This window comes from Aulonocara stuartgranti (assembly GCF_965226115.1).
Source record: "Aulonocara stuartgranti genome assembly, chromosome: 23".
Lineage (NCBI taxonomy): Eukaryota > Metazoa > Chordata > Actinopteri > Cichliformes > Cichlidae > Aulonocara > Aulonocara stuartgranti.
The window spans coordinates 47362916-47389585 of record NC_138958.1 but is presented as its reverse complement, the minus strand read 5'-3'; the positions used below and the strand labels follow the sequence as shown (position 1 = coordinate 47389585).

The following is a 26670-nucleotide window of genomic DNA, read 5'->3' as shown; positions in this document are numbered from 1 at the left end:
TTTGAATAAAACGATGTTGATTCATTCAATCCTGAATCGATGTTTAATATAAATGTATTTTGCCAGAATCTCAGGTTAAAGCTCACAAACTATTTCAACAAGCAGCAAACAGCTAAAACAGTAAATGAGAGCAGCTAAACACACAAAGATGGAAACACAGAGCGTGGATCGTTCACTCGACGGCACGTACACGGACACGCCGTCGGGGCTGAAAGTGGACAGCTCACAGATCCTGAAGCTGCAGGTTTCATCTGTCTCCAACCAAAACTGAGTGAAGCAGCAGCAAAAGAAGATCCAAACTCTGCTTCACGTTTGATCAATATGCTCATGAATTCTCTCTGACTTTGGCTGTTCCTGCCTGCACAGCTCTCTCTCTCTCAGTGTACTCCAAGAACAGCTTCAAACATCTGTTTCTGCATCATTCACTGTTTATTAGCCACCAGTCTGCTGTTGTGTTCAGTGCTGTCGGCCTCTGACAGTAAAGCCTCATTTCTGCTGTTCCATGGAAACTTTTTAAAATGATGACAGATTACAAACTCTCAGCTGTGTCTGTAATCAAACCTCTGTAACTTTGCTTCACTTCAGCAGCATCAGCTCATGTTCACATGTTGCTTCATGGTTTGCTTCAGTTTTTGCTCGACTGCAGAATATTTTGAAGGTTATCTGCTATAAAAAGCCAGAAGAGGAAAATCTGCTTCATGTGTTTCTGTTTGATCCTCAGTGACTTTGACACAAAGGCCTCTGCTGTGATGATCACACCTCTGATCAAGTCTCACAGTGTCACAACTGATAAATGATCAGAGTTAGAATATTTCTGACTGTCTGCTGTGTGCCGTGACCTTTGACCTGCTAAAGACAGTCAGCTGTGGATTATTCATTGTTGTGTCTGATACTTAGAACTGTGAGGAAGAAGCTACACAGTTAATCAGGGTCCCCTCTCTCTGAATCAGGAAAGGTGGGCAGGCCGCGTGTGGGCCGCGGGCCATACGTTGAGTATCACTGTTTGAAATGTGAACATTGTTCTGCTGCAGTCAATGGACTAAACCAGAGAAGAAGAAAACAGACTTTACCATGAAGATCCTCAGTGTGGATCAGTATAATATCAGCCTGATGTCTGCAGTTTAGTGTCAGCACAACTTTCACATCATATTCATCTCAGCACAACTAAAACATGCTGACTGACCTCAGAGTTTCAAGTTTACATCCTGGACTCTCCAGGAAACCACACAGATGCTTCACTCCTGGATCCTGCAGGTTGTTGTTCTTAGTTGAAGACCAGGAGTAGTCATTACCCAGGTCCAGCTCTCTCAGATGGGAGGGGTTGGACTTCAGTGCTGCTGCCAGATAATCACAGCTGATCTCTGACAAACCACAGTCCTTCAATCTGTATAAAGAATGAAAGATGTAAGTTTATTAGACAAAGTGCTTGAAATCATTCAGTGTTTCATCATCTGTTCAGAGCTGAAGAAGGTTCAGAATGTAGAAGTTTAGAAAATGGAAACTCCAAACAGCTGAAGCCAACAGGAAGCAGCTTCAAACAAACACAACAAGAAAAAAAACTCTGAATGTTTCACATTAAAGTCGAACATTTCTAACAAGAGTGTTTTAAAGACAGAGTCACTGATGATCATCTTCTACTCAGTAAAACTTTGGTTTTCCTCATGTGAGTGTTAATGATGCACAAAGACTGTGAGTGCAAAGAGGGAGCGAGGAAGATGACAGAGAGATGGTACAGGAGCATCAAGAACCCGGCGAGGAAATGAGCAGAAGGACTTTGGAGCCTGTTGGATTGAAGCTTTCACAGAGACGTGTTTGACTGGACACCACCAGGACAGACTTTTAATCCCAGGATTTGGATGAGCTTTCTGTCTTTATGTTCACAAATGATGCTGTAACTCTGTGACTGTCCTGGAACTGTCAGCAGTATGGTTACGTCCTTTTGACCTGAGTTTCCACAGCTCTTATAACAGCAGTGTACATTCACCTGCAGGCACACGCTGCCTCTGCTTCAGCTCTGTTTATGAAGCACAAACTGCAGGAACCAAACTCAGACTGGCTCATTTCAATCATGTCTGCTTACAAAGACACTTTGAAACTCTTATCAGTATGTTTCCTGTCCTACTAGGACGGATCAAACTCTGGACCTTTGTTGTGGATCAGTGAAGGATGCTTAGAAATCCCTCCTGCTGCCTGAGCTTGAACATCATCAGCACTTTAACACTGAGCAGAGGGACGTGGAAAAGGCCTTCTGTCTTTATCTGACTCAACTGTTTCCTTATGTGGGCTGAAGAAAACACCGTTGTAGACTGTATTTATATGAAACATGTATATTTAATGCATTTAATGTATTTGAACCATATTTAATGCATATTACAGGATGTAACAGCTGCATATGTGTCAACAATAATGGCTTTGATTTTGCCCCCTATGAACATTTCTGTAGCTCCGCCCCTGCAGCAAACGTGTGTGAGAGCAGCCACGGCCCGCTCCTCCATGGTTTCATTCACACTCATCTCATACTGAACACACACACTTTGTAGGAATCATCAGTACTTTGACTGTTTCTCAGGTTAGCTTCAGGTTAGCCATTTAGCATTTCTCCAGTCTGAGTCACAGAGCGTCACATGACGTGACAGAAGCTGATTGGTCAGCTGCAGTGATGGTGGTGGAGCAGCATTAATGATGATGCTGTAGAACAACAGGAACACGGGGATATCAGATTGTTAGTGGGTTTAGTCATTCCTGCTGCACTTTGTCCTTCTTATTGAAGTGAGCTGCTGAGAGCTCAAACTGTTCTCTGTAGAAACTTCTGCTTCATCTCCGCCTCTTTTCTTCATCCTCCACCTCTCTTTTCTCTACTTCGGTGTTCTGCAGCCACAGAGCCTCACAGCCGTTAGCACGCCCATACCTGAGCAGCTAGCATTACCCAGCATGCCGTGCAGCAGTGTCAGTTTGTAAATGTGCAAGAATTCCTGCTCCAAACTGTTTCACAGAGTGCTGTGTGCCGTGACCTTTGACCTGCTAAAGACAGTCAGCTGTGGATTATTCATTGTTGTGTCTGATACTTAGAACTGTGAGGAAGAAGCTACACAGTTAATCAGGGTCCCCTCTCTCTGAATCAGGAAAGGTGGGCAGGCCGCGTGTGGGCCGCGGGCCATACGTTGAGTATCACTGTTTGAAATGTGAACATTGTTCTGCTGCAGTCAATGGACTAAACCAGAGAAGAAGAAAACAGACTTTACCATGAAGATCCTCAGTGTGGATCAGTATAATATCAGCCTGATGTCTGCAGTTTAGTGTCAGCACAACTTTCACATCATATTCATCTCAGCACAACTAAAACATGCTGACTGACCTCAGAGTTTCAAATCGACATCGTGGATTCTCCAGGAAACCACACAGATGCTTCACTCCTGGATCCTGCAGGTTGCTGTAGGTTCCACTCAGGTCCACCTCTGTGGGATACGAGGGGTTGGACTTCAGTGCTGCTGCCAGATAATCAAGGCCAATATCTGACAAACCACAGACACTGTATAAAGAATGAAAGATGTAAGTTTATTAGACAAAGAGCTTGAAATCATTCAGTGTTTCATCATCTGTTCAGAGCTGAAGAAGGTTCAGAATGTAGAAGTTTAGAAAATGGAAACTCCAAACAGCTGAAGCCAACAGGAAGCAGCTTCAAACAAACACAACAAGAGAAAAAACTCTGAATGTTTCACATTAAAGTCGTACATTTCTCATAAAAACAGGACAAAGACTTGAAAAAGTCGTGTTTTTCCTTCCAGGAACCACATGGCTTCACTTTTAAAGGTGAAGTGTGACAGAAATGGACATATTTGAAGTCCAACACCTTTTTCCAGTCACATTATTAAAGCAGACAAACTACAAGCTCATTTTCATTCCAACAAGTCATCTTCTGACCTGGACTAACAACACTGGTCTCTATGTGCAGCTGGCTGTGAGACCAGTGCTCAGGGAGCGTCTACAAAGTGCAACACTGAAAGAACATCACACACTCATTTGCTTCCAGCACTTTCACACAAACATCTATTGTCATTATTCATGTTCCTGCTCCTGCCGTCCCATTTCAAAAGTCTCGCACTTCCGTCCTTTGCGGTCTTTGAGTACGCGGCCCTTGAGGACCGTTAAGGCTTCAGACCCTGAATTGTGATACAGCCAGTGAGTACTTTCATAGGCTGCATCCTCCAGTACTGACCCACACATATGGTTCTTACACACACACTGGACTTTCTGGACTTTGTTTTTGCACAACACTGGTCACTATATTCTTCATTTCCGGTTAATACTTGTACAGCTGCTGTTATTGTGTATATATTTATTTATATTTAGATTTCTTCATACATTCTTATATAGTTCTATATTGTGTATTTTGTTGTACAGTTATTTTATTTTCAACTTTAATTTATATATTTATCTTTATCTTATTCTTCCCAGTTAAATTTACCCTTCATTCTAATTTGTGTTGTACAGTTATTTCATTTTTAACCTTAATTTATATTTTATTCCTTCCTAGTTAAATTTACCCTTTTTAATTTTTCATATTTATTTCCTATCTTATTCATAGCCTTTTCCTTTTTTGTTCTCTTTAGGTCACGAGCAGTTGTCCAAGCATTTCACTACATATCGTACTGTGTATGACTGTGTACGTGACAAATTAAATTTGAATTTGAATTTGAGGACCCGGCCTGCCCTGTCACACCTGGAGAAGAGAGACACGTACAGTGGGGCAAAAAAGTATTTAGTCAGCCACCGATTGTGCAAGTTCCCCCACTTAAAATGATGACAGAGGTCAGTAATTTGCACCAGAGGTACACTTCAACTGTGAGAGACAGAATGTGGAAAAAAAATCCATGAATCCACATGGTAGGATTTGTAAAGAATTTATTCGTAAATCAGGGTGGAAAATAAGTATTTGGTCACCTCAAACATGGAAAATCTCTGGCTCTCACAGACCTGTAACGTCTTCTGTAAGAAGCTTTTCTGTCCCCCACTCGTTACCTGTATGAATGGCACCTGTTTGAACTCATCATCTGTATAAAAGACACCTGTCCACAGCCTCAAACAGTCAGACTCCAAACTCCGCCATGGCCAAGACCAAAGAGCTCTCGAAGGACACCAGGAAAAGTATTGTAGACCTGCACCAGACTGGGAAGAGTGAATCTACAATAGGCAAGCAGCTTGGTGTGAAAAAATCAACTGTGGGAGCAATCATCAGAAAATGGAAGACATACAAGACCACTGATAATCTCCCCTGATCTGGGGCTCCATGCAAGATCTCATCCCGTGGGGTCAAAATGATCATGAGAACGGTGAGCAAAGATCCCAGAACCACACGGGGGGACCTGGTGAATGACCTGCAGAGAGCTGGGACCAAAGTAACAAAGGTCACCATCAGTAACACACTACAACGGCAGGGAATCAAATCCCGCAGTGCCAGACGTGTTCCGCTGCTGAAGCCAGTGCATGTCCAGGCCCGTCTGAAGTTTGCCAGAGAGCACATGGATGATACAGCAGAGGATTGGGAGAATGTCATGTGGTCAGATGAAACCAAAGTAGAACTTTTTGGTATAAACTCAACTCGTCGTGTTTGGAGGAAGAAGAATACTGAGTTGCATCCCAAGAACACCATACCTACTGTGAAGCATGGGGGTGGAAACATCATGCTATGGGGCTGTTTTTCTGCCAAGGGGACAGGACGACTGATCCGTGTTAAGGACAGAATGAATGGGGCCATGTATCGTGAGATTTTGAGCCAAAACCTCCTTCCATCAGTGAGAACTTTGAAGATGAAACGAGGCTGGGTCTTCCAACATGACAATGATCCAAAACACACCGCCCGGGCAACAAAGGAGTGGCTCCGTAAGAAGCATTTGAAAGTCCTGGAGTGGCCTAGCCAGTCTCCAGACCTCAACCCCATAGAAAATCTGTGGCGGGAGTTGAAAGTCCGTGTTGTTCGGCGACAGCCCCAAAACATCACTGCTCTCGAGAAGATCTGCATGGAGGAATGGGCCAAAATACCAGCTACTGTGTGTGCAAACCTGGTAAAGACCTATAGTAAACGTTTGACCTCTGTTATTGCCAACAAAGGTTATGTTACAAAGTATTGAGTTGTATTTTTGTTATTGACCAAATACTTATTTTCCACCCTGATTTACCAATAAATTCTTTACAAATCCTACCATGTGGATTCATGGATTTTTTTTTTTCACATTCTGTCTCTCACAGTTGAAGTGTACCTCTGGTGCAAATTACTGACCTCTGTCATCATTTTAGGTGGGGGAACTTGCACAATCGGTGGCTGACTAAATACTTTTTTGCCCCACTGTATGTGAGAATGCTGTTTGTAGATTACAGCTCAGTATTCAATACCATCGTTCCCTCGAAGCTGGACAGGAAACTGCAGGATCTAGGACTGAGCAGCTCCCTTTGCAGCTGGATTCTTAACTTCCTGTCTGACAGATGCCAAGTGGTCAAACTGGGCAGCATCACCTCATCCCCCCTCACACTGAACACTGGTGCTCCACAGGGGTGTGTACTGAGCCCTCTCCTGTACTCACAGGAGAGGGCGGAGTACAGTTTGCGGACGACACTACAGTGGTGGGTCTTACCACCAAAGGTGATGAGACGGCTTACAGGGAGGAGGTCAGCGCCCTGACCCACTGGTGTCAAGCCAACCATCTCACCCTCAACGTCGCAAAGACAAAGGAGGTGATAGTGGACTTCCGGAGGTGCAGAGAAGTACACACCCCCATCACCATCAACGGCGCTGCTGTGGAGAGTGAGCAGCTTCAGCTTCCTTGGTGTACATCTGGCTGACGATCTTACGTGGTCAGTACTAGGGCTGCACGATTTTGCATAAAATGAGAATCACGATTTTTTGGCTTAGAATTGAGATCACGATTCTCTCACGGTTTTCTTTTCCAGTATAAATATTTATTGCACTTATTAACTGCACATCAACTTCGTAACAGTTGAGACTGAACATAAAAACAACAAATGTCTCACGTTATGTTGTATAACAATAGTAATTTGGTAATTTGGAATGGTTTCGCGGGCCAAATGTAATTAGGATAATTGGAGGTGAGCTTCCCTCCCTACAGGACATCTACAGGAAGCGCTGCCTGAGGAAAGCGGGGAGGACCATCAAGGACTCCAGTCCCCCCAGCCATCAACTGTTCAGACTACTTCCATCAGGAAGGAGGTTCTGCAGCATCCGGTCCCCAACCAGCAGACTGAGAGAGCTTTTTCCACCAGGCCATCAGACTGCTGGACACTTCATAGACACCTCACCTTCACTACTGGAACTTCAACATTATGCACTCCACACTGTATATAAATGCCACTTGTTTTGCACATGTCCAACTACCAACCTCTGTATATTTTATTTTATCGTTTACTCTATTTAATTTCCATATAACTCTCAGATTTAGCCATTCTTCTATTTTGCTTGTTCTTACGTTATTGTATTTTTGCACACCTCTGTTGCTTGTGAAGCTCGCACACAAGAATTTCACTCGCATGTACTGTACCAGTGTACCTGCACATGTGATGTGACAGTCAAAGTGATTTGATTTCAGCCGCCATAACCCCCGCAATACACGGACTTCATTTACTGAGGTTATATTCATCAGGTTTTTATTTCCTGATGTTCGTATGTGTCCTGCGTGTTTCAGTCGCCAATTCTGAATTATAACTAACATAAAAACATGTTTAAGGAGGAGAGAGAGCAAATAAATCTGTTTAACATCTGATCTTTGTGTTTTTGTTCAGTAATCAGCGTGACCTGCGTATAAACGCATAAAAGAGATAACGTTGGTGTTTCATGTAGTAACTGCTGGCTTTAACTGTACAAAGGTTGTTCGACACTATGACACACATACAGACTTCATGATGTTCGGCTAATATTTTAATTGTGAATATTAATCACGAGGGTAAACGGCCCTGTACACCACGGAGCGAGGTCAGCATGTCCACGATATCTTCAGCTCTCTGAGTTAACCCAGAGTTTCCCAGCTGACTAATCTAACTGTCATCTACGAATATGTCACGGCTCATATCAATATGATTTTACACAAAATCATCCTTTTTACTGCCAACTATTCCAGAGACGTGAAAATCTACAATATAAAGAACAAAAAAAAATATATAGCAGTCTAACGCAACACTGTAACAGAGATGAACCGTCAGTTTGTCGCAGATCAAAGTGGAATGAATGTGATTGGTTGAACAGGTGTCCGTGATCTGTGTTTTCTGCATTTTCATCAGCGTAAGAGACTCAGCAGCAGATTAGAATAACATTTATACGTTTAATAAATCATAAATCATACACAAAACGATCAAACCTGTTCCGACAGTTTGAGTTTGTGTTCCCTCAGCTGCAGACTCGCTGCTGTTTAAATGTTTGAGAGGAAGATTAGATATAAACAAACGTCAAACATAGACTCAGTCTGCGTTCACATTTGATATGAGGCCAGCACGTACAGTGGCTGTGTCCTGTTTTAAGATCGTATATGTAAAATTGTTGTCTGACCTGGAGTCCGTGGTTACCATGGTTACTGCATAAGCAGCTGTAATGTAAACAGCTGGCACAGCGGAAACCTACCGGCGACATGAGGTTTGTCATTGCAAAAGAACTGTCTGAATGGTTAACTGACGTTAACTTGGATAAATTATAGTTAAGCAGTCTCACAGATAACACCCACGGAGCTGTGTGACTGTTCACCACTACACTGAAATCAGCAGGCTATTACTGAAATACACGTGCTATCCGGTTGTTCAGTGATGACGCGACGAATCCTACTTCCGGGTCTAAAGTAGTCTGCGTTTAATATGGCTTTTGTGTTGTTAACATGTTTAATGTTATGTATTTTCTTCTATTTGATCTCAAAAAGCTCCTAAAACAGTCAGCGATCACTGTTGACCTCCCTCGGCTTTTATTACCGCTAATCATTTATTTAAGCTCAGTTTTTAAAACCTTACGATGTAACTACAGCCCAGCCCATGCAGCAGTATATGAATGACTAACCTCGTATTGTGGATGGATTATCTCAGTTGTTCTCCTGGCTGAAGTTTGGTCCTTTTACAGCATCCTGCCATGCGATTACATTTGTTCCTGACCACCGAGAACACTCACATTAACTTTTATCGAGTGGAAAAAAAGTTAGCTTGTTTATATTATGCTAACATAGCTGTGTCGCTAGCGGTCACGTAGCACATCATTATATACCAGCTAGCCCAACTTCAGTAACCCTACAAACGTCACTGCTGTTTAGTTTTCTGTCTTCATTTATGCTGGAAGTGATAGCAGAGCTGTACGTTTTCATTTGTTTCCAAAACCCCGCAGTCAGGACATGCTATATTGTATTTAGATAGAAGCTAGTGAGCTAACTCCCTGCTAACTTCTAACTCCGTTAATTGTCATAAATTCCGTTTTCATGGATGCCTGGATGTTAAACTCAATTGTTACACCTGGTAGAGCAGAACGCTGATCATTTTATTAAAGATGAAAGACTTTAGACAGTTTTTCAACTCTCAGTAATCCCATAGTGATCGTTTGACATATGGACCTGCAGCGGAGTTTAGACCCAGACACGGCTAGTGACGTCAGACTGAACAACCGGATATCATAAACTATGATATAAATAGGGAGGTCCTATTAACATGTTTAGTTTTACAGGACACCTTCCTGCCTTTAGTCTCATTCATGAGCAGTATTAGTTTTCTTCTAACATCCAGAAGTCTGCATGATGTGTTTCATAGTTTCTAACAAGCCTTTGACAGGTAAACATAACATGACCGAAACACACACAAACAAACAAAAACAATCACACAAATTATATGTTAACCTCGTTTATTTTTAGTTAAGTAAACTCTAAAAATTCTAACAGATCGCTGGTGCTTAGAATACAGTTGAATAACTATTAAAAACCAGATGATGTAATATTTCTGCCCAGGTTGCAGTCTGAACACGCTGTTGCAAGCTCTGCTCCTCTCAGTGGAAATACGCCGTCTCTTTCCTCTTTGTATAAAAACATTTTAAAAGTCAGTTTAATCTCAAAATTCACTGTTAAATCCAAAACACACCAGATAAAGAAAAGCGAACGGTTCAGTCTAACACAGTGAACCATTAAACTTCAGTAAAACTATGAAGTTATGACGTCTTGATGCATTCTCAATCATCCAGGGAAGTAAGTGAAAAGGGAAAGACCATCTCTGAATCGAGGAGGAGCCTAAGGGTACATCTGTCACCATCTTACATGCTGTGATTGCAGCCATTCCCCAACTCTCTGTGAATGGGACTCATGGACATTGATCAGTGGTTGTTGATCAATGGCTGTGACAGTTTGCATAATTCTGATTAATGAACTGACCTCCCAGCCCATTGTTCCTTCAGTGGGCTGGTTTCAGTCATTATGCAAATGTACTGTTTATAAGATTGAAACCTGCAGTCAGCTGAGACTGAAGAAGTCACCTGGATGATGACGAAACAAAACGCTACGTCCAGATGAACAGAATCAACTTTTGGAGACATGCAGTTTAACCTCAGCCAAACCGATTTGCTCAGTTGTAAATAAAACAGCAAAGTAAACGTGACCCGACAGACAGAACCTGAGTGAATTAAGTCCAGCGTTTAACCACTGAGAGCTAAAACTCAGCTGAGGTTTCAAAGCTGTGTGATTGGACATCAGCTGCTGATGAAGTTGGTTCGCCTATAAAGTGCTCTGTAGGGAAACAAGCTTCAGCAGCTCTGCGCTCGGGGAAAAAACTATATTTACTTATCTTGTGCAGAAAAATGCACTGACATTGCGTTATATCGAGCACCGGCTGCCCAGTTAAACTGTGACTATCACCAGGTCACGTGGGCGCGTTTCTTGAATTAGCAGCTAAACAGCTGACAGGTGAGGAGGAGGATGCATGCAGGTAAACTGAGGGCCTGTTGAGCTGATCGCTGGTGTCCTGAGAAACACGTCAGCTCGTTCTTTATGTTACAGAAGCACAGAGATACAAGGCGGAAAAAGACGGTGAAAATGAGAATCTGCAAATGCAACATGTGGAACATGGACAGTGGAATATGTAAACAAACTGGGTAACGTAACCCCCCCCAAAAAAACAGTTAAGCTGGAACACCGGGGCTGTGAGCTCGGTGCACTCTGTCAGCTGACTGTTAGCAGAGCGAGTGAAATCTCTGAAAACATCTGAGCACTTTTGCAAACACGTTCTATGTTGACAACCTGACCAGACGTGTGAAGATTACGCTGCGACATTCGCGGCTAAAACACTGTTAAAAGTGTAGCTGGTGACAGAAAAACAGGATATTTTATAACTTTACACCACCACCATTGCTGCCTGTGATTTGAAATGCATTCTGGGATACCTGGCTGCCCCAAGGCCACACAAGCAATCGATTATCTAGGATCGACCTGTCTTGACTTACTTTGCACGGCAACCAATCAAATGCTAGAGAAGCTGCAGTGGCAGTGTTAACCCCGCCCACTTAGTTTGATGGGTGAGGCTGACAGATAAAATGATTTCAAGTTGAGACATGAAGGGGACAAAAGTGCCAAAATGAATTAAATAAATACATCATTAAATAATTAATTAAAACTGTCAATACTTATTTAAATGTGTTGTAAATATTTATTTAATTATTTCCAATTTTAATTAATTATTGCCACATTTAATTAATTATTTAATGGTGTATTTAATTATTTCATTATGGCAGTCCTGGCGTTCCACAGCACCGTGCCATAAGGCAAAAGTGATAACTGGCTCGGGGACCAGGTCCCCAGATCTTAATCCAATTGAGAATTTGTGGTCAATCCTCAAGAGGCGGGTGGAGGAAACAAAAACCCACTAATTCTGACAAACTCCAAGAAGTGATTATGACAGAATGGGTTGCTGTCAGTCAGGATTTGACTGAGAGCACGCCCAGTCGAATTGCAGAGGTCCTGAAAAAGAAGGGCCAACACTGCAAATACTGACTGTTTGCATAAATGTCATGTAATTGTCGATAAAAGCCTTTGAAACGTATGAAGTGCTTGTCATTATATTTCAGTACATCACAGACACAACTGAAACAAAGATCTAAAAGCAGTTTAGCAGCAAACTTTGTGAAAACTAATATTTGTGTCATTCTCAAAACTTTTTGGCCACGACTGTACTTTCTTCTCACATGTCCATCACTCCTACTCTCGCCTGGATTATTTTTTGGTCAGCAGCTCACTGCTGAGTGACATCTCAGACACTGAGATGAAGACTTTGTTAAATATTTTTAAAAAAGAGTGGACTTAGGAAATACTGAACAAAATACCCCAAAAATTTGAACACAGTAACAAATTTGGTTGATTTTTAGCTAACCAGTTAAAAATAAATAAAGAAAAAACAACTATATGTGCTGTTAAAGATGATCTGGGAACACAATGTATGACCTGAAAGAATGAACAACATTTTTAGGGATTTCTATGAAACTTTATATTCACCACAAATAAACGCGTCTAAAAAAAGACATTTATTAGTTTCTTGACAGCGTAACTCTTCCAAAATTACTAGACAGTCAAGCAATGTCAGTGGATTCACCAGGTGACACCGGGTGAACTCCAGGAAGCCCTGATAAGTATGCCCAATAATAAGGCTCCAGGTCCAGATGGCAGAATTCTACAAAGAATTCTGGACGATTCTGGCACCAGTTTTTTACAGAACGTTGTTGGAAATCAAAGAAAAAGGGCAGACTTCCATCAAATATGAATTCTGCAAACATTAGTCTCCTGCTAAAACCAGGCAAAGACCCTGTACATCCCTCAAGCTATCGTCCAATATCACTTATAAATGTAGACCTTAAAATAATCTACAAAGCTCTCTCAAAGAGATTAGAGAAAATAACCCCCCTCTTAATTCATCCTGACCAAACTGGTTTCATAAAAGGTAGGCACTCATCAACAAATACACGTAGATTACTTAGTTTCATAGACTACTCATGCAGTTAAAAACATCGAAACTACAATATTTTCTTTAGATGCAGAAAAAACGTTTGACAGAGTTAACTGGAAATGTTTATTTCCAACTTTACACAAATTTGGTTTTGGAAACTCTTTCAAAAATATTACACAACAGCTTGTGTCAGAACAAATGACCAAACATCCTCCAGCTTCTGCATTTCTGAATAACAAATCTTGGACTCACCGAGCCTTTCTGCAGTTCCTCACAGCTGGAATCAGTCTCTGTCGTCCCTCTGCTGATGTGTTGTACTTCTGCAGGTCCAACTCATCCAGAACCTCCTCTGACATCTGCAGCATGAAGGCCAGAGCTGAGCACTGGATCATAGTGAGTTTCTTCTTTGATCTGTTCTCTGACTTCAGGAACTCTTGGATCTCCTGGTGTAATGAGAGGTCGTTAATCTCCATCAGACAGTGGAAGATGTTGATGCTTCTGTCAGGAGAGATTTTAAGCTTCTTGTTATTCTTCAGGTTCTTGATGACACTCTGGATGGTTTCTGGACTGTTCTCTGTCTGACCCAGCAGACCTCCTAAGAGTCTCTGGTTGGACTCCAGACAGAGGCCATGAAGGAAGCGAACAAACAGGTCCAGACGACCATTTTTACTCCTGAAGGATTTTGTTAGTGTTTCCATCAAAAAATCATCCAGAGAGGACTCTCTGTATTTTTTTCCCAGGAAGTTCTTCAGCACCTCTGACTTCCTGTTGGTGAAACAGTGGAACATGTAGACTGCAGCCAGAAACTCCTGGATGCTCAGATGAACAAAGCAGTAGATTGGTTTCTGGAAGATCACACACTCTCTTTTGAAGATCTCTGTACAAACTCCTGAGTACACCGAGGCCTCTGTCACATCCAGACCACACTGCTCCAGGTCTTTTTGGTAGAACATGATGTTTCCTTTCTCCAGATGTTCAAACGCCAGCCTCCCCAGCTTCAGAAGAACTTCCCTGTCAGCCTCCGTCAGCTCCTGTGGACTCGTCTCATGTCCCTTGTGGTACTTGTTCTTCTTCCTCTTTGTCTGAACCAGCAGGAAGTGTGAGTACATGTCAGTCAGGGTCTTGGGCAGCTCTCCTCTCTGCTCTGTAGTCAACATGTGCTCCAGAACTGTAGCAGTGATCCAGCAGAAGACTGGGATACTACACATGATGTGGAGGCTCCTGGATGTCTTCATGTGGGAGATGATTCTGCTGGACAGCTCTTCATCACTGAATCTCCTCCTGAAGTACTCCTCCTTCTGGGCGTCAGTGAAGCCTCGTACTTCTGTTAGCCTGTCAACACATGTAGGAGGGATCTGATTGGCTGCTGCAGGTCGGGAAGTTATCCAGACGAGAGCCGAGGGAAGCAGATTCCCCTGGATGAGGTTTGTCAGCAGCTGGCTGACTGATGACTTCTGTGTGACATCAGACAGCAGCTTCCTGTTGGTGAAATCCAATGAAAGTCTGCTTTCATCCAGGCCGTCAAAGATGAACAAAAGCTGAGAGACAGCCAGCTTCTCTGCTGTGACCTTCTGTAGTGTTGGATGGAAAACATGGAGCAGCTCCAGAAGACTGTACTGCTCCTCTCTGATCAGGTTCAGCTCCCTGAATGAAAGCAGAACCACCACACTGACATGTTGGTTCTCCAAGCCCTCTGCCCAGTCCAGAGTGAACTTCTGCACTGAGAAGGTTTTTCCAACACCAGCCACGCCGTTGGTCAGAACCACTCTGATGGGTCTCTGTTGGTCAGGTAAGGCTTTAAAGATGTGCTGGCACCTGATTGGAGTGTCATGGAGGGCGTCCATCTTGGAAGCTGTCTCCAGCTGCCTCACCTCATGTTGGCTATGAACCTCTTCACTCTGTCCCTCTGTGATGTAGAGCTCAGTGTAGATCCTGTTGAGGAGGGTTCTACTTCCTGTTTCATCACTTCCTTCAGTCACACGTTCACATCTCCTCCTCAGACTGATCTTATGTTCATCTAAAACCTCCTGCAGACCAACATCTGCTGAAAGAAAAACAGAAAGAAAACTCTTCAATGTCTGAACAACAACAAGAAGTCCAGTTTTCAGAAATGAGTCCATCAGCAGACAGATGTTCAGTCTTACTTTGTACACAGCTGCTCTGACTGGCTGTCTGCAGTCCAGCTCTGCTTCTGGATCTTTCTCCACACTGGGGACAGGACCAGTCTCCTGATGAAGCAGACTGGTCCCAGTATGAGGAGATGCACTGTCTGCAGAACCAGTGTCCACAGCTGGTAGAGACTGGATCCTTCAGGACGTCCTGACACAAAGCACAGCAGGACAGCTGCTCCTCCTCACAGACACCACTCCTCTTCCTCTTCCTCCCTCTGTGAACACATTTCTTTATCACTAAAATCATTGACTGTCAGTGACAAACATCCAGATTTGATGACACTGTGCAGAAGCTCTGATGGTCACAGAGAAAAGTCAAAGTGGAGAAACTTGTGTTTGAGTTCAGATTCCAAGTTTCCTTTGCTGTTCCTGCCTGTCTTATTAAACACAGAGTGATCAGCCTACAAACTCCACAGTAAAAGCCTTCATCACAGAGCTGATTATGTCCTTCACTGGATGTACTGGAAGTTTGGGATCCATCACTCTGAACTGACCTTTGACCTCCTCTAAAAACTGTGGTGGAGCAGCGGTGTCACATTCAGAGCTTTCAGCTTTATTTTGAAAGAGTTCAGTCATCAGGAAGTGAACTTCTGGGTTCTGATTTCCTTTCTATTCTTTTACAGAAGTGAAGAAGAAGAACTAAAAGCTTTGAAATGATCTGAGTGATATTTTTGAACATTGCCACCAAATTGAGTTCAGCCTCCAGCAGTAACTTTGTTTCATGATGCCTCCCTGATGATGTGATGTTTGATTACAAACCTGTTTATGTGTTAGACATTAATCACATGAACACAGGCAGAAAAAAGAAGCCAATGAAACAAATGACAGAAACGTGTTCATTCACTGCCATGATCCATATTTTATATGTACAGATGTTTGTAAAGAACACGTGTGCAGCGCTTTGTTCTGAGTATCTGCTGTCAGCACACAGTGCAGCAATAACTACAACCACACGTTTCTGTAGATCCTGAACATCAGCCTGGAGGAATCTGACCTCAGGTCTGCACACAGAGGAGCTTCACCTCTGGGATGATGCTGGCTTCAGCTCCTTCTACAATCAGGCAGAAGCTTCTGCACCATCAGGACACAAACAGAGAGGAGCTTCTATCCTCAGACCATCCAAGTCCTAAATCAGAACATGCTCCCCTCATAGCATCACCATCAGGGTTTAAACAGGACCTTACATCATGTTCTTGTCTCACTGTCATATTTCAGATCATACCTGATTCATTATGACGTCACACGCTGCTACACTGATCCTGCTGCTTCATTACTGCTGATATTACTCTGCTCACTCTGTTCAGTTACTCTGTTTACATCACTTTGCTCATTTGCTTTGTTCTGCTTGCACTGCTCTGTCAGTACATGCTGTGCTAATGTGGCACAAAGCACTTTAACATTACATCTGCACAATGTTTCATTATTTCATTTAATGATTGTTTATAATGTTTTGTCCAGTCACAGGAGCAGCTCAGCACATTTCACTGTGTTGTACGTGTATGACGATGCCTGTGACAAATAAACAGCCTCGGACTCTTCAATCTTCTGCATTTCTTTGGAGATCAGCTCAGTGGCCTGTTGAGACCATCTTTCTATTTCTGATGACTCAGTTCAGATTATTATCCTGATACTTTCTTTTAAAATGTGATGAAATCATTTATCTGATGTTCTGACACAAACTCACCAAAACAATCCCAAACAGCACAAACCACCACGTTACACACAGTGTAATAAAAATACAGGCAACTACAAATAAAAACACTTTAAAAATATAAACTAAAATTACAAAGTGGTCACAGAATTTCAAACACCCGTAAATGAGTCAGCAGCTCTCTTACATGGTCAGCTGAGCTCCATGATTGAAGAACATTGTTGCTGCAGGTTCATGACTGAAGTTTGGAGGAAGTATTCCTTTGGACCAGTCACTCCTCACAGACACACAGCTGGATGCTGGAGACTGTGACCTCTGACCTCTGCAAACACAACCACATTGCATTCATTTCACATCAATTAGTACACCACAAAAGGCATGCAAGAAACACAGTATGAAGGCAAACTTCTGGCTTCAATAACATTCAACAGGTCAGGTGGAAACTTTTCTCAGATTTGATTCATGTTTTTATAGAACGATCCAGCTAAAAAAAATATACCATTAGGTCAGGGGTCAGCAACTTTCAGGACCCAAAGAGCCATTTGGAGCCAGTTTCCACGCAAAAGAAAACACTGGGAGCCACAAATACTTTTTGACATCTAGAATGAAGATAACACTGTATATACTGTTTTTTACCTTTATGCTTTGTGTGAACAACTAAGGTGTGTTGCTTATGAAATCCATGAAGTGCTACAGAGAAAATTACATGTTATTTATGTAATGAACACATTTGAACTCTTAAAGAAATATAACCAAAGGAAAGACACCCAGCTGAACTAAAATGATGTAGCAAACAAAAACTGCTGTGAGCCGCCACCCTTATATCTCCTTTGGGCTTTTGGAGCCTTGAGCTGACTTTTAAAAATAATTGGAAAAAAAGCTCTATGCTGCTGAAAGATGAAAAATAGATATTTGCAAAATTCTGCCTAAATATGTATTTTACCTGGTTAATGTGTGTGGCGGGGCGTGGTCTGCAGCGCCGCTGCAGGGGAGGCGGACGCACCTGAGCGGCACCCGCAATCACGCCTCGCCGCCTTAACATCTGTGCTGTTGTGTGTCGGGCTGTGAGCTGCAAAGCTACAGCCGGCTGTGTGCGTACAGCAACCGTGTGAAAAGTGGTCAATAAAGAGAAGCTGAAAAGCGAGTTCATGCAAACATCGTCGGGTCTGCCGTGATATGTTTACAACGGGACTTCTGCTCCTGAACCTCTGCGCACAGCGTCTGCAGGTCGGGGCTGTACGAAGTCACTTTCATCTTTACAGGACTGTAAGCTGTCGTCTGTGAGGCGTGAGCGGTGTTTGTTTTTAACATAGTTCACGGTGGAGAACAGCTGCTGACATAATGTGGATCCGAAGATCCATAATTGGCCTACCTGGGGCTGAAAGTCTCGATAAATGCACGGCGTTGCGGCGGGTACACCGGCTTCCGCGAGTGTGACGCTTATTTGAACGATGAAAAAATAAAAAATATAATTTTATTTTTATATTTCAATATCACAATAATCTTCCAATTTAGAACTACAAGTTAAAAAAGAACATAAATAAAATACACTTCAGCTAAATACTTCTAATTTATTTTCCCAAACCACGAGGAGCCGCACTGTAAGGACTAAAGAGCCGCAGGTTGCCGACCCCTGCATTAGTGTTAGTCAATGTTGCAACTGAACTGAAAAACAAAAGATTTTGGTCAGGTCCAAAGAAACAAAGTCACTATTAATACAACACAACCCCCCCAAAAAGAGCCATGTAGACCCCGGGCTCTATGGGTCTTGTGCTCGGAGCTTGTTCCTGTGCTGCCATGATTAGTGCCTCTGTGCTGTCTTTCAGTCCAGCTTTGTTCAGCCACTGGTAGGATTTCTGGATGTCAGCCACTTCCTCTGCCTGCTGGTGGTGCAAACTGTGTTGTTCTGAGTTTCATTGGACGTCTTTGTCCAAAGCACCAGACAAAGGGCAAAGTAGATGCATTTGCATCAGCAGGAAAATACACCCCAAACTAGCATCATCATTATACAACTTTAACAACTGCCACTAAATGATACTTCATACACAGACCAGTGTTAGGTTAAGTTATGATGTCACTGGCAGAACATTTATAGAAACAACCTTTGAACTCTGAGTCAGCAGCTCTCTTACATGGTCAGCTGAGCTCCATGATTGAAGAACATTGTTGCTGCAGGTTCATGACTGAAGTCTGGAGGAAATATTTCTTTGGACCAGTCACTCCTCACAGACACACAGCTGGATGCTGCAGATGCTGCTCCGTCCTCTTCCTCCATCTTCTTGATGTCAGGGTGGAGTTAGTCTGAGAGGTAAACACACACACTCAGAGGTGCTGTTGTACTGGAAGCATCACACTGACGGCTTTCTAATGTTGGAGCTTTGGCCCTAAAGTCCAAACCAGTTATTTTAGAGGCTCAAAGTCTTTAAAAAACACCAAAACCATCACATTATTTAATAAGTACATGATCAGGTGGATGAAGGAACTCAGTGTGTTTGGGATCATCATCATGGTGAGGAGCCCACATGTTACGGCTCCTTTGGAGAGAAGCTGAGGATCACTGCAGGAAGTGAGCTCATGAAACCAAACTGCTGTTTGTGAGCAGGATGACTCTGTTATTGGACCTGCTCTGTGTTCTACATATGATCAATACTTCAAATATCTGTAAACATCTCATCTTATATTTGTTGCACTTGGTCACATCTGTGTTTAAAAATAGATTTTTAATGTCACTGAGAGTTCTTTTCTACCTTTATTGATTTATTTTGGAATAAATTAAATTTAAAGGTGCCAAAAACTGCCTGCAGCTTCTGCTCTGTGACAGGAAACTACTGTCAGGCTCAAAATGACTTCAGATTATTCATCACAGAGTGTTTATAGATCACAGGACACGTTACAGTTTTACTGTCGATGTTTTAGTTTAAAAGAATGACGTGATAAGATCTTACTGTGAATCTGCGCGCTCATTGGCTAATACCCTGAGACTGACAGGTGGTTATCCAATCAGCGTGCGGCCTCACGGACATAAAACTCTTAAAGTTTGTTTTTGAAGGGATTTTCAGATCAGACCTGATGTTTCTGCCTACAGCCTGTTTACCGATATAATCAATATCAGATATCAGAGCAACAGAAACCTCGGTGATCAGGACGCCGGCACTGAGAACAGGAAGTGGCTCAAACGTCGCACTTTCATAAAGGCTGTATCCCAATTCAGGGTCTGTAGCCTTAAAGGCTGCATTTTAAGGCCGATTACGTCACAGTGGCGCACCGAAGGCTTTCCCAATTCAAAGGCTGCTCGAAATGCGTCCTTCACAAAGATGTCTAAAATATGTTCTCCTTCATTTCTGTCAAACAAAGCTGTGTGAAACGTTTCCAGCTGTTAGTATCATGGTTGCTAGGCAACCGGGGCAGCGCGACGGAGGCTAGACCGCCCATTTCACAAGCCTCGTACTTCCGGCCTTAGCGGTCCTTGAGTACGTGGCCCTTGAGGATCGTTGAGGCTGCAGAACCTGAATTGTACAGAGCCCCTCTGATGACATGGCCCAAAAATAAATAAATTGTGGCCACAAAATACTATTTCGTGCCCTCGAAATACTATTTTCGAGGGCACGAAATAGGTATAACGTGCGCATGAAATGCTAATTTGTGGGCATGAAATGGGTATAACGTGGCAACGAATTACGCATTTGTGGCAACATCATATTGATACAATTCCTGGACAGCTGCGTAGAGACACAAGCATGAGAGTAGGCTAAACCTATACACCGTGGACAGAGACGTATGAGTGAGTTTTATTTTAGGCTGGGAATGAGCTACAATGCATTTTGAAAAGCCTGCAATGCAAGGAACCATTATTACGGAGAGACATTTAAACAGGATACTGAGAGCCCAGTTGCTTTACAGGACCTGGACGCCGGGATAGATTTTATTGTCAACCAACTGCAAGGGCCTGGGAAGGATCACGGTTATTGGTCAAGTGTTTCGTGCCCACAAATTAGCATTTCGTGCGCACGAAGTAGTATTTTGTGGCCACAATTGATTTATTTTTTGGACCATGTCATCAGAGGGGCTCCGAAGAATTGGGATACAGCCTCTGAGATAGAAAGTGTGCGACCGTGAACTCGACTCTCTTTATGACACATACACACACAGACACACACACAGACACTTGTTTTCAGATTTTAGTGAGGACACCAAAAAGCCTCAAAAATATCCTCAAACTCGTGAGGACGGCCATTTTGTGGGACTCTATTAGCCCACATAGTAGCATACCAACTCTTTGTCCTCACAAACATGTCTAAACAGGCACACACACACACACAGACACACACACAGACACACACACACACACACACACACAGACACACACACACACACACACACAAACAGGTTTGTCAGGTTCCTCGGCTCGTTCTCTGCGTTCAGTCCATTGAAGGTGATTATTGAGCCAATCACAGCTACAGAGCTCACTGTGACTCTTCTTCTCTCTACAGTCACACAAACAAACACACTCAGAGACTCTGACAGCAAAACTACAACAATGTGGTGTTAACACTCACCCTGCCTCAGCTCCACCGTCCTCCTGCTGCTCTGACGGAGGCTCAGCTGTTTCTCTTCCTGTTCCCACCTGCTCGGGTGGCTCCTCCCCTCTGCAGTTACAGGAAATCAGGTGTGTGTGTCTCTTGTTGAGACTGGTTCTTCCTGCTCTCTATCATCACATTGGGTGTTTCCAAATTCAGGGAGAGGATGCTTCGAATGCCACATTTGTAGGAAATTGTATCACATGGACGCGACGAAGGCTGTTCAAATTTGAAGTCTTCCAAATGCGTCCTTCATTTCCCTGAATTTGAAGGATGGGTCAGGTGTGTCCTTTGTGGCCCAACATATCCCAGGATTCATTGCGGGCCATACAGGAGATATTTTTCTGATAATGATAGTGATCGAAGTGGGAGTTAATGCAGGAGACGAACACTTTCAAATGTAAGTATATGAAAATCTGGTGGTGCAAAAGTTTTTATAGCGGGTGTGTTGTTAGGCTCTGGGCATCTGCATAGACATGTTCTTTTTTTGAGAATGTGAGGACAAACTTGAAAGAGAGACACTGTGAGAGTGGACACATCCACACTGCTGCTGCATCTGTGCTCACCACGATGGCCTCCTTCAGAGAGATGGAGGACTCACTCTGTCTTCTGGCTGATGTAAGTGTTCAGCTTTGAACAGCTGTCGTTCCAGCTGCTTTTAACTTTGTAGTTTCACATTTGTACAGACTTTATATTTTTTATAGACATGTCATAAACCAGTCCTTAAATCATTTTCATTATCACAGATACAGTCTACACTCTGCATCATGAGCTGGTCAATATCGCAAAAGTTGTAATTCATTTCATGTTTCATGTAAACTGCTCTGAGGTCACAGTGACACCAGCAGATGTAGTTACAGCCTCTCTGTCCCCACCATCCCGGCCCACGTAGACCGCAAAGGCCGGGTCCTCCGAAGGATGCAGCCGACGAATTGGAACACAGCTCATGTCTGACAGCAGTTTGAAGAGGAAATGGATTCTGTTCTGTTCTTCACTCATCACCTACCTGACAGCTGACACCTCACACCTGTTTCTCAGCTGCAGGTCAGACAGAAGGACACACAGAGGATGGAGGGAAGGAGGATGGATCTGCTAGTCTGAAAGTTGGTATGTCAGTTTCTGGTCAAGTTTTTGTTCAACAGGAAACATAAACAGAAGCAGGATTCATACCAGCCTCCACTTGAACAGCAGCCTGCTTAAACTGTCTCGCTCTAAGACAGCTGGGTTAGGCTCCAGCGCCCCCGCGACCCTGAAAAGGATCAGCAGAAGTGGATGGATGGAGGGTCAGTTTGTCAACATTAGAAAAACAAACATACTACCTGCCTTAAATGTGAAATGGACGGGCTTTATGTTTGCTCGTTGTTTGCTAAAGAGACTTTTCTGCAGCATTTCTCTCCCGACTTCTTTGTAGCACCTTTCACTGTCACACATTTGATCTTTACAGCAGGGCTGTGCCATATCATATACCATACTATAGAATTTTGACATAGTAGCTATATAATGTTACTCCTACTTTATAGATCTCCATCACCCGATCCTCCGAAAACCTCTTGGAGTTGGCAGCACTCGACTGAGCCATTTTGTGCAGAAGAAGATTAAAATGATGCTTTAAACTCCAGATGTTATCTGAGCTCAGATCCTAAAGCCAGACCTCTGCATCTTCATTCTTGTGGAAAAGCAGAGCAGATGTTGTTTTCAGGAGGATGCTGCTATAATGGCTTTAGTTCCTTGCAGGTAATTATGACGACAGCGGAAGCAGCAGGAACAACAAACAGCCCAAACTAACAGACAAAATATTAATGAAAGTCCAACCCAATCTCCTCCATCCCCGTATCCTCCACTATTTGCATCTTCATCTGTGAAACCTGCAGAGCAGAAACAGTGTGTGGACAAAGTTAGCCGGTATGCAGACATGTTTGCTTTTGTTACAGGAGTTTGAAACACATCTGCAGCTCATTCAGAGGCTTTGGGGCCGTACACACTTCATTTTAAATCAGTACAGCCGATCTCACAGCTGCTGGATGTTTCTTTGAATCATAAGAACATTAAGACAAACAAGATGATCATGAAAATCATATTAATGATTGATTTGGCCTACGTTTGATGCTGAACTGCAGTAGCTCCTGACATTGTGCTTTTATTTCGTCTGGATTAGTTTGCAGCACTGCTGCACAGTTTACATTAAAGTGCACTTTTGCAGAGCAGACGACCCCCTGCACGACTGATGGGGTGAACCAAGGCCCTGCATCAGACAAAGAAGCATTATTTCAACTGTGAGTCATGCAAAGCAGCTCTAGTAGAGTCCTGTAAATGAACAGACTGGATCCCTGTAACGTACCACCTCAGTGACCAGTGGAAACATTCAAATGTTCAGGTAGTCATCCTAACTGACTTGGGGTTTCTGCCAGTGTGTTACAAGTGAAGCAGCTTGCCTGGTCTACACACTGGGACTCGTTTCTTTAAATCACCATTAATACAGTTTCAGCTGCTGACACATTCACTAGTGGGTAGTAATTAAAGCATGCTGCACCACTCATGAGTGCTATCATTCAGCACTCTCATTCATTTGTCTTAAAGCTGGTAATTAAACTCCCTGATGCCTCACTCTGTCTCACTCTTTTCTGTGTGTGAGAGAAAGAAGATGCAGCTGTGTTTCTAACAGCTGCTCTGGAGGAAGCCCTGCAACTCTAGAATCTCACATGAGTCTGTGACTGTGAGCTTGATGGAGTGCCTGAACTCCTTGATGACTCTCTCACCACAGATGCTGTGGTTGGTTGGTTCACTCACTATGTATTAACAGACCTCTCTGCATTGAATCATATCTGTTATTAATCTCTGTCTCGCTTCCACAGCATGTCTTCATCCTGTCTTCCTTCTCTCACCCCAACCGGTCAGCAGATGGCCCCGCCCCTCCCTGAGCCTGGTTCTGCTGGAGGTTTACGTTGAAACCAAGCACACCATTGTTTTTCTTGTGACATTACCAATAAGTTTGATGTGTCACATGGCCCTCTTCCTATTGAAAAAACAAAAGTTGTATCCAAGATGGCCGACTTCTAAATGGCCACCATGGTCACCACCCATCTTGAGGAGTTTGCCCCTCACATATACTAATGTGCCACAAACAGGACCACCACCAACCATTCCCATGTTATTACGGTGTATCCATATAAATGGCCCACCCTGTACTTACATTATAACCAATCCGCTCCTTTATCCCCACTTAAAATATTTTTACTGAACTATTGTAATATTTGCTGCCATTGCTGCTGTCCTCTTGGCCAACTTACTCTTACAAAAGACATGTTTAATGTTAATGAGATTTTTTTTTAACTAAATAAATAAAGGTTATATAAAAGTCACTGCCAAAAACTGATCGCGGCTTCTACCTTGTTACACGAATGTTGTTTGTGGCTCAAGACGACTTTATGTCATCCATGAGGGAAGCATTTGACATATGTTTCACATATTATAGCCCAACAAGTTACTTATAGCAGTTTAAATACGAGCAATCACTTTTTGGCAAATACCAGAAATCACTTTTTGGCAGACAATCACTTTTTGGCACAACACCGGTGTCTAGCAGGTTTTATATTTTAGAAAGTTTAAAGCTCAGCTTAATAGAAGTAGTGTGGTCGTGAGTTTTGCATAAACAAATTTGTGCAAACCTCAATGAAGTGAAGCAACATTATAAAGAAGAGTGAGACTAAATGACTCCCCAATGATGTGAGAGACTGATAGTCATACAGAAAACAATGACTTTGAGCTGTTGCTGCTAAACGTGCTTCTACAAGCAACTGAATCTTGGAGTGCACTTTGGTTTGTCTGCTCATAAATTGGTGGTTCATGATGATAAATGAACTTCTGAACTGGTTTAACATCAGTGCAGTGGCTGGTCCATTCCTTGATGTATATGTCAACGTTCAAAATGAGCCATTTAAATCAGCTGAAATCCAAGTTAGGCATGTTTCCCTTTTTTGTTGTTGTTCTTGACACGAGTGCTTCAGTTATTTTCTCATCAGTATGTTAGGACAGAAAGGATTCTGTTGTGGATTTATGATCATCTCACGTGTGTCCATCTTTCAAACTCTTAGATTGTGTAGACATTAATGCAGCTGTCAGACTGTAGGCCAGTTTCTTTGCACTGTAAGCATTGATTGGATGCTACTGTAGCAATCAGTGCTTACACAAAACGTCCCTGCGTAAACCCTCAGACACACAACAAACAGATCAATAGTATCTGAAATTCAGAGTACGGATCTTTTTACACATTTCTCACAGAAAATCACCTAAATCGCTTTCGTGTGAGATGCACATCATGTTTGCCTCATAAAGACTTGCCCTGTATGTATTCATTTCTTTTGACTTTCACGTGGAATTGTCACCTAATATAACAGGTCCATCAGTAAATGGTGTCTATCTTCAGTTTCTGTCTCCTAGACTTTGTCCCTGTCAGGTTACAGCTGAATAGATAGTCATATCATGCAGAGACTGCATCGTACTATAATGCTCGTATGATCGCGTTTGTCATAAGTGGACTGGTCTTGTTGAAACGTTGCATAAACCTTGCCCAGTAAACTGTGAGTGCTAACATTTCTATGGCATATGCAAATACTTTAGACAAATCCCACAGTTGTCTATATTTGTATATTTGACAGTTTAATGAAGCATTTAGAAATCAAAGGTCAGATTAAAATGCTGTATCACAATAGAATGTGATATCACACAATACAATATTTTTAATATCACACACAGCATGAAAGTTTGCTAGTGTATATTATAAAAATATTACAGTATGTTGGTATAACTTTATCCCCTCCTAGTTTTTAAGATACAAATTTTGGCCCACACTGATTTGTGATCATATTCCTCTGTCCACTAAATGAAGATGGAGGCTCTGCTCTTTATTTCTGTGTTTCTCTGGAGAATCCTGGTAACATGATGGCTTTCTGTCTCTAAACACACACGAGCTTAACTCCGAATGAACATGATCAGAGTTCATTGAACCAACTCTGATCAGTCTTTTCTAAGGGTTTCAAGCCTTTCTTGTTCGAGCCTCTCTTTGTTGTTGCTACAGTTATGTGTAATTATTAATAGTATTGCAGATGTTAGCCTCTGCCTGCAGTGTTGATGTGGGTAAAGGCTTTAACCATGGATTAGCGGCAGGTCCCAGCTTGTAAATTGTGGAGCATTAATGCCCACTCCAGCTCCTATAACCAAATATAAACAGTTGGGATGAGAGTTAGCTCAAGCCACTACAACAGCCAGCAAGAATGATCTGTTCATGCTAGCATTAACAGTGCCTATACACATAGCGACACACGGG

The 26670-nt window shown here is 42.7% G+C and overlaps 1 protein-coding gene across 1 annotated transcript in view; it reads right to left on the bottom strand.

Annotated features, from left to right (window-relative positions):
- Positions 1-26670, bottom strand: part of LOC309701484 (NACHT, LRR and PYD domains-containing protein 12-like) — a 1104110-nt gene that overhangs the window by 718526 nt on the left and 358914 nt on the right. Inside the window, exon 10 of the mRNA XM_082525720.1 lies at positions 3356-3529. Within this exon, the coding sequence (XP_082381846.1) occupies positions 3356-3529 (174 nt within the window). The remainder of the gene's footprint in view (positions 1-3355; positions 3530-26670) is intronic.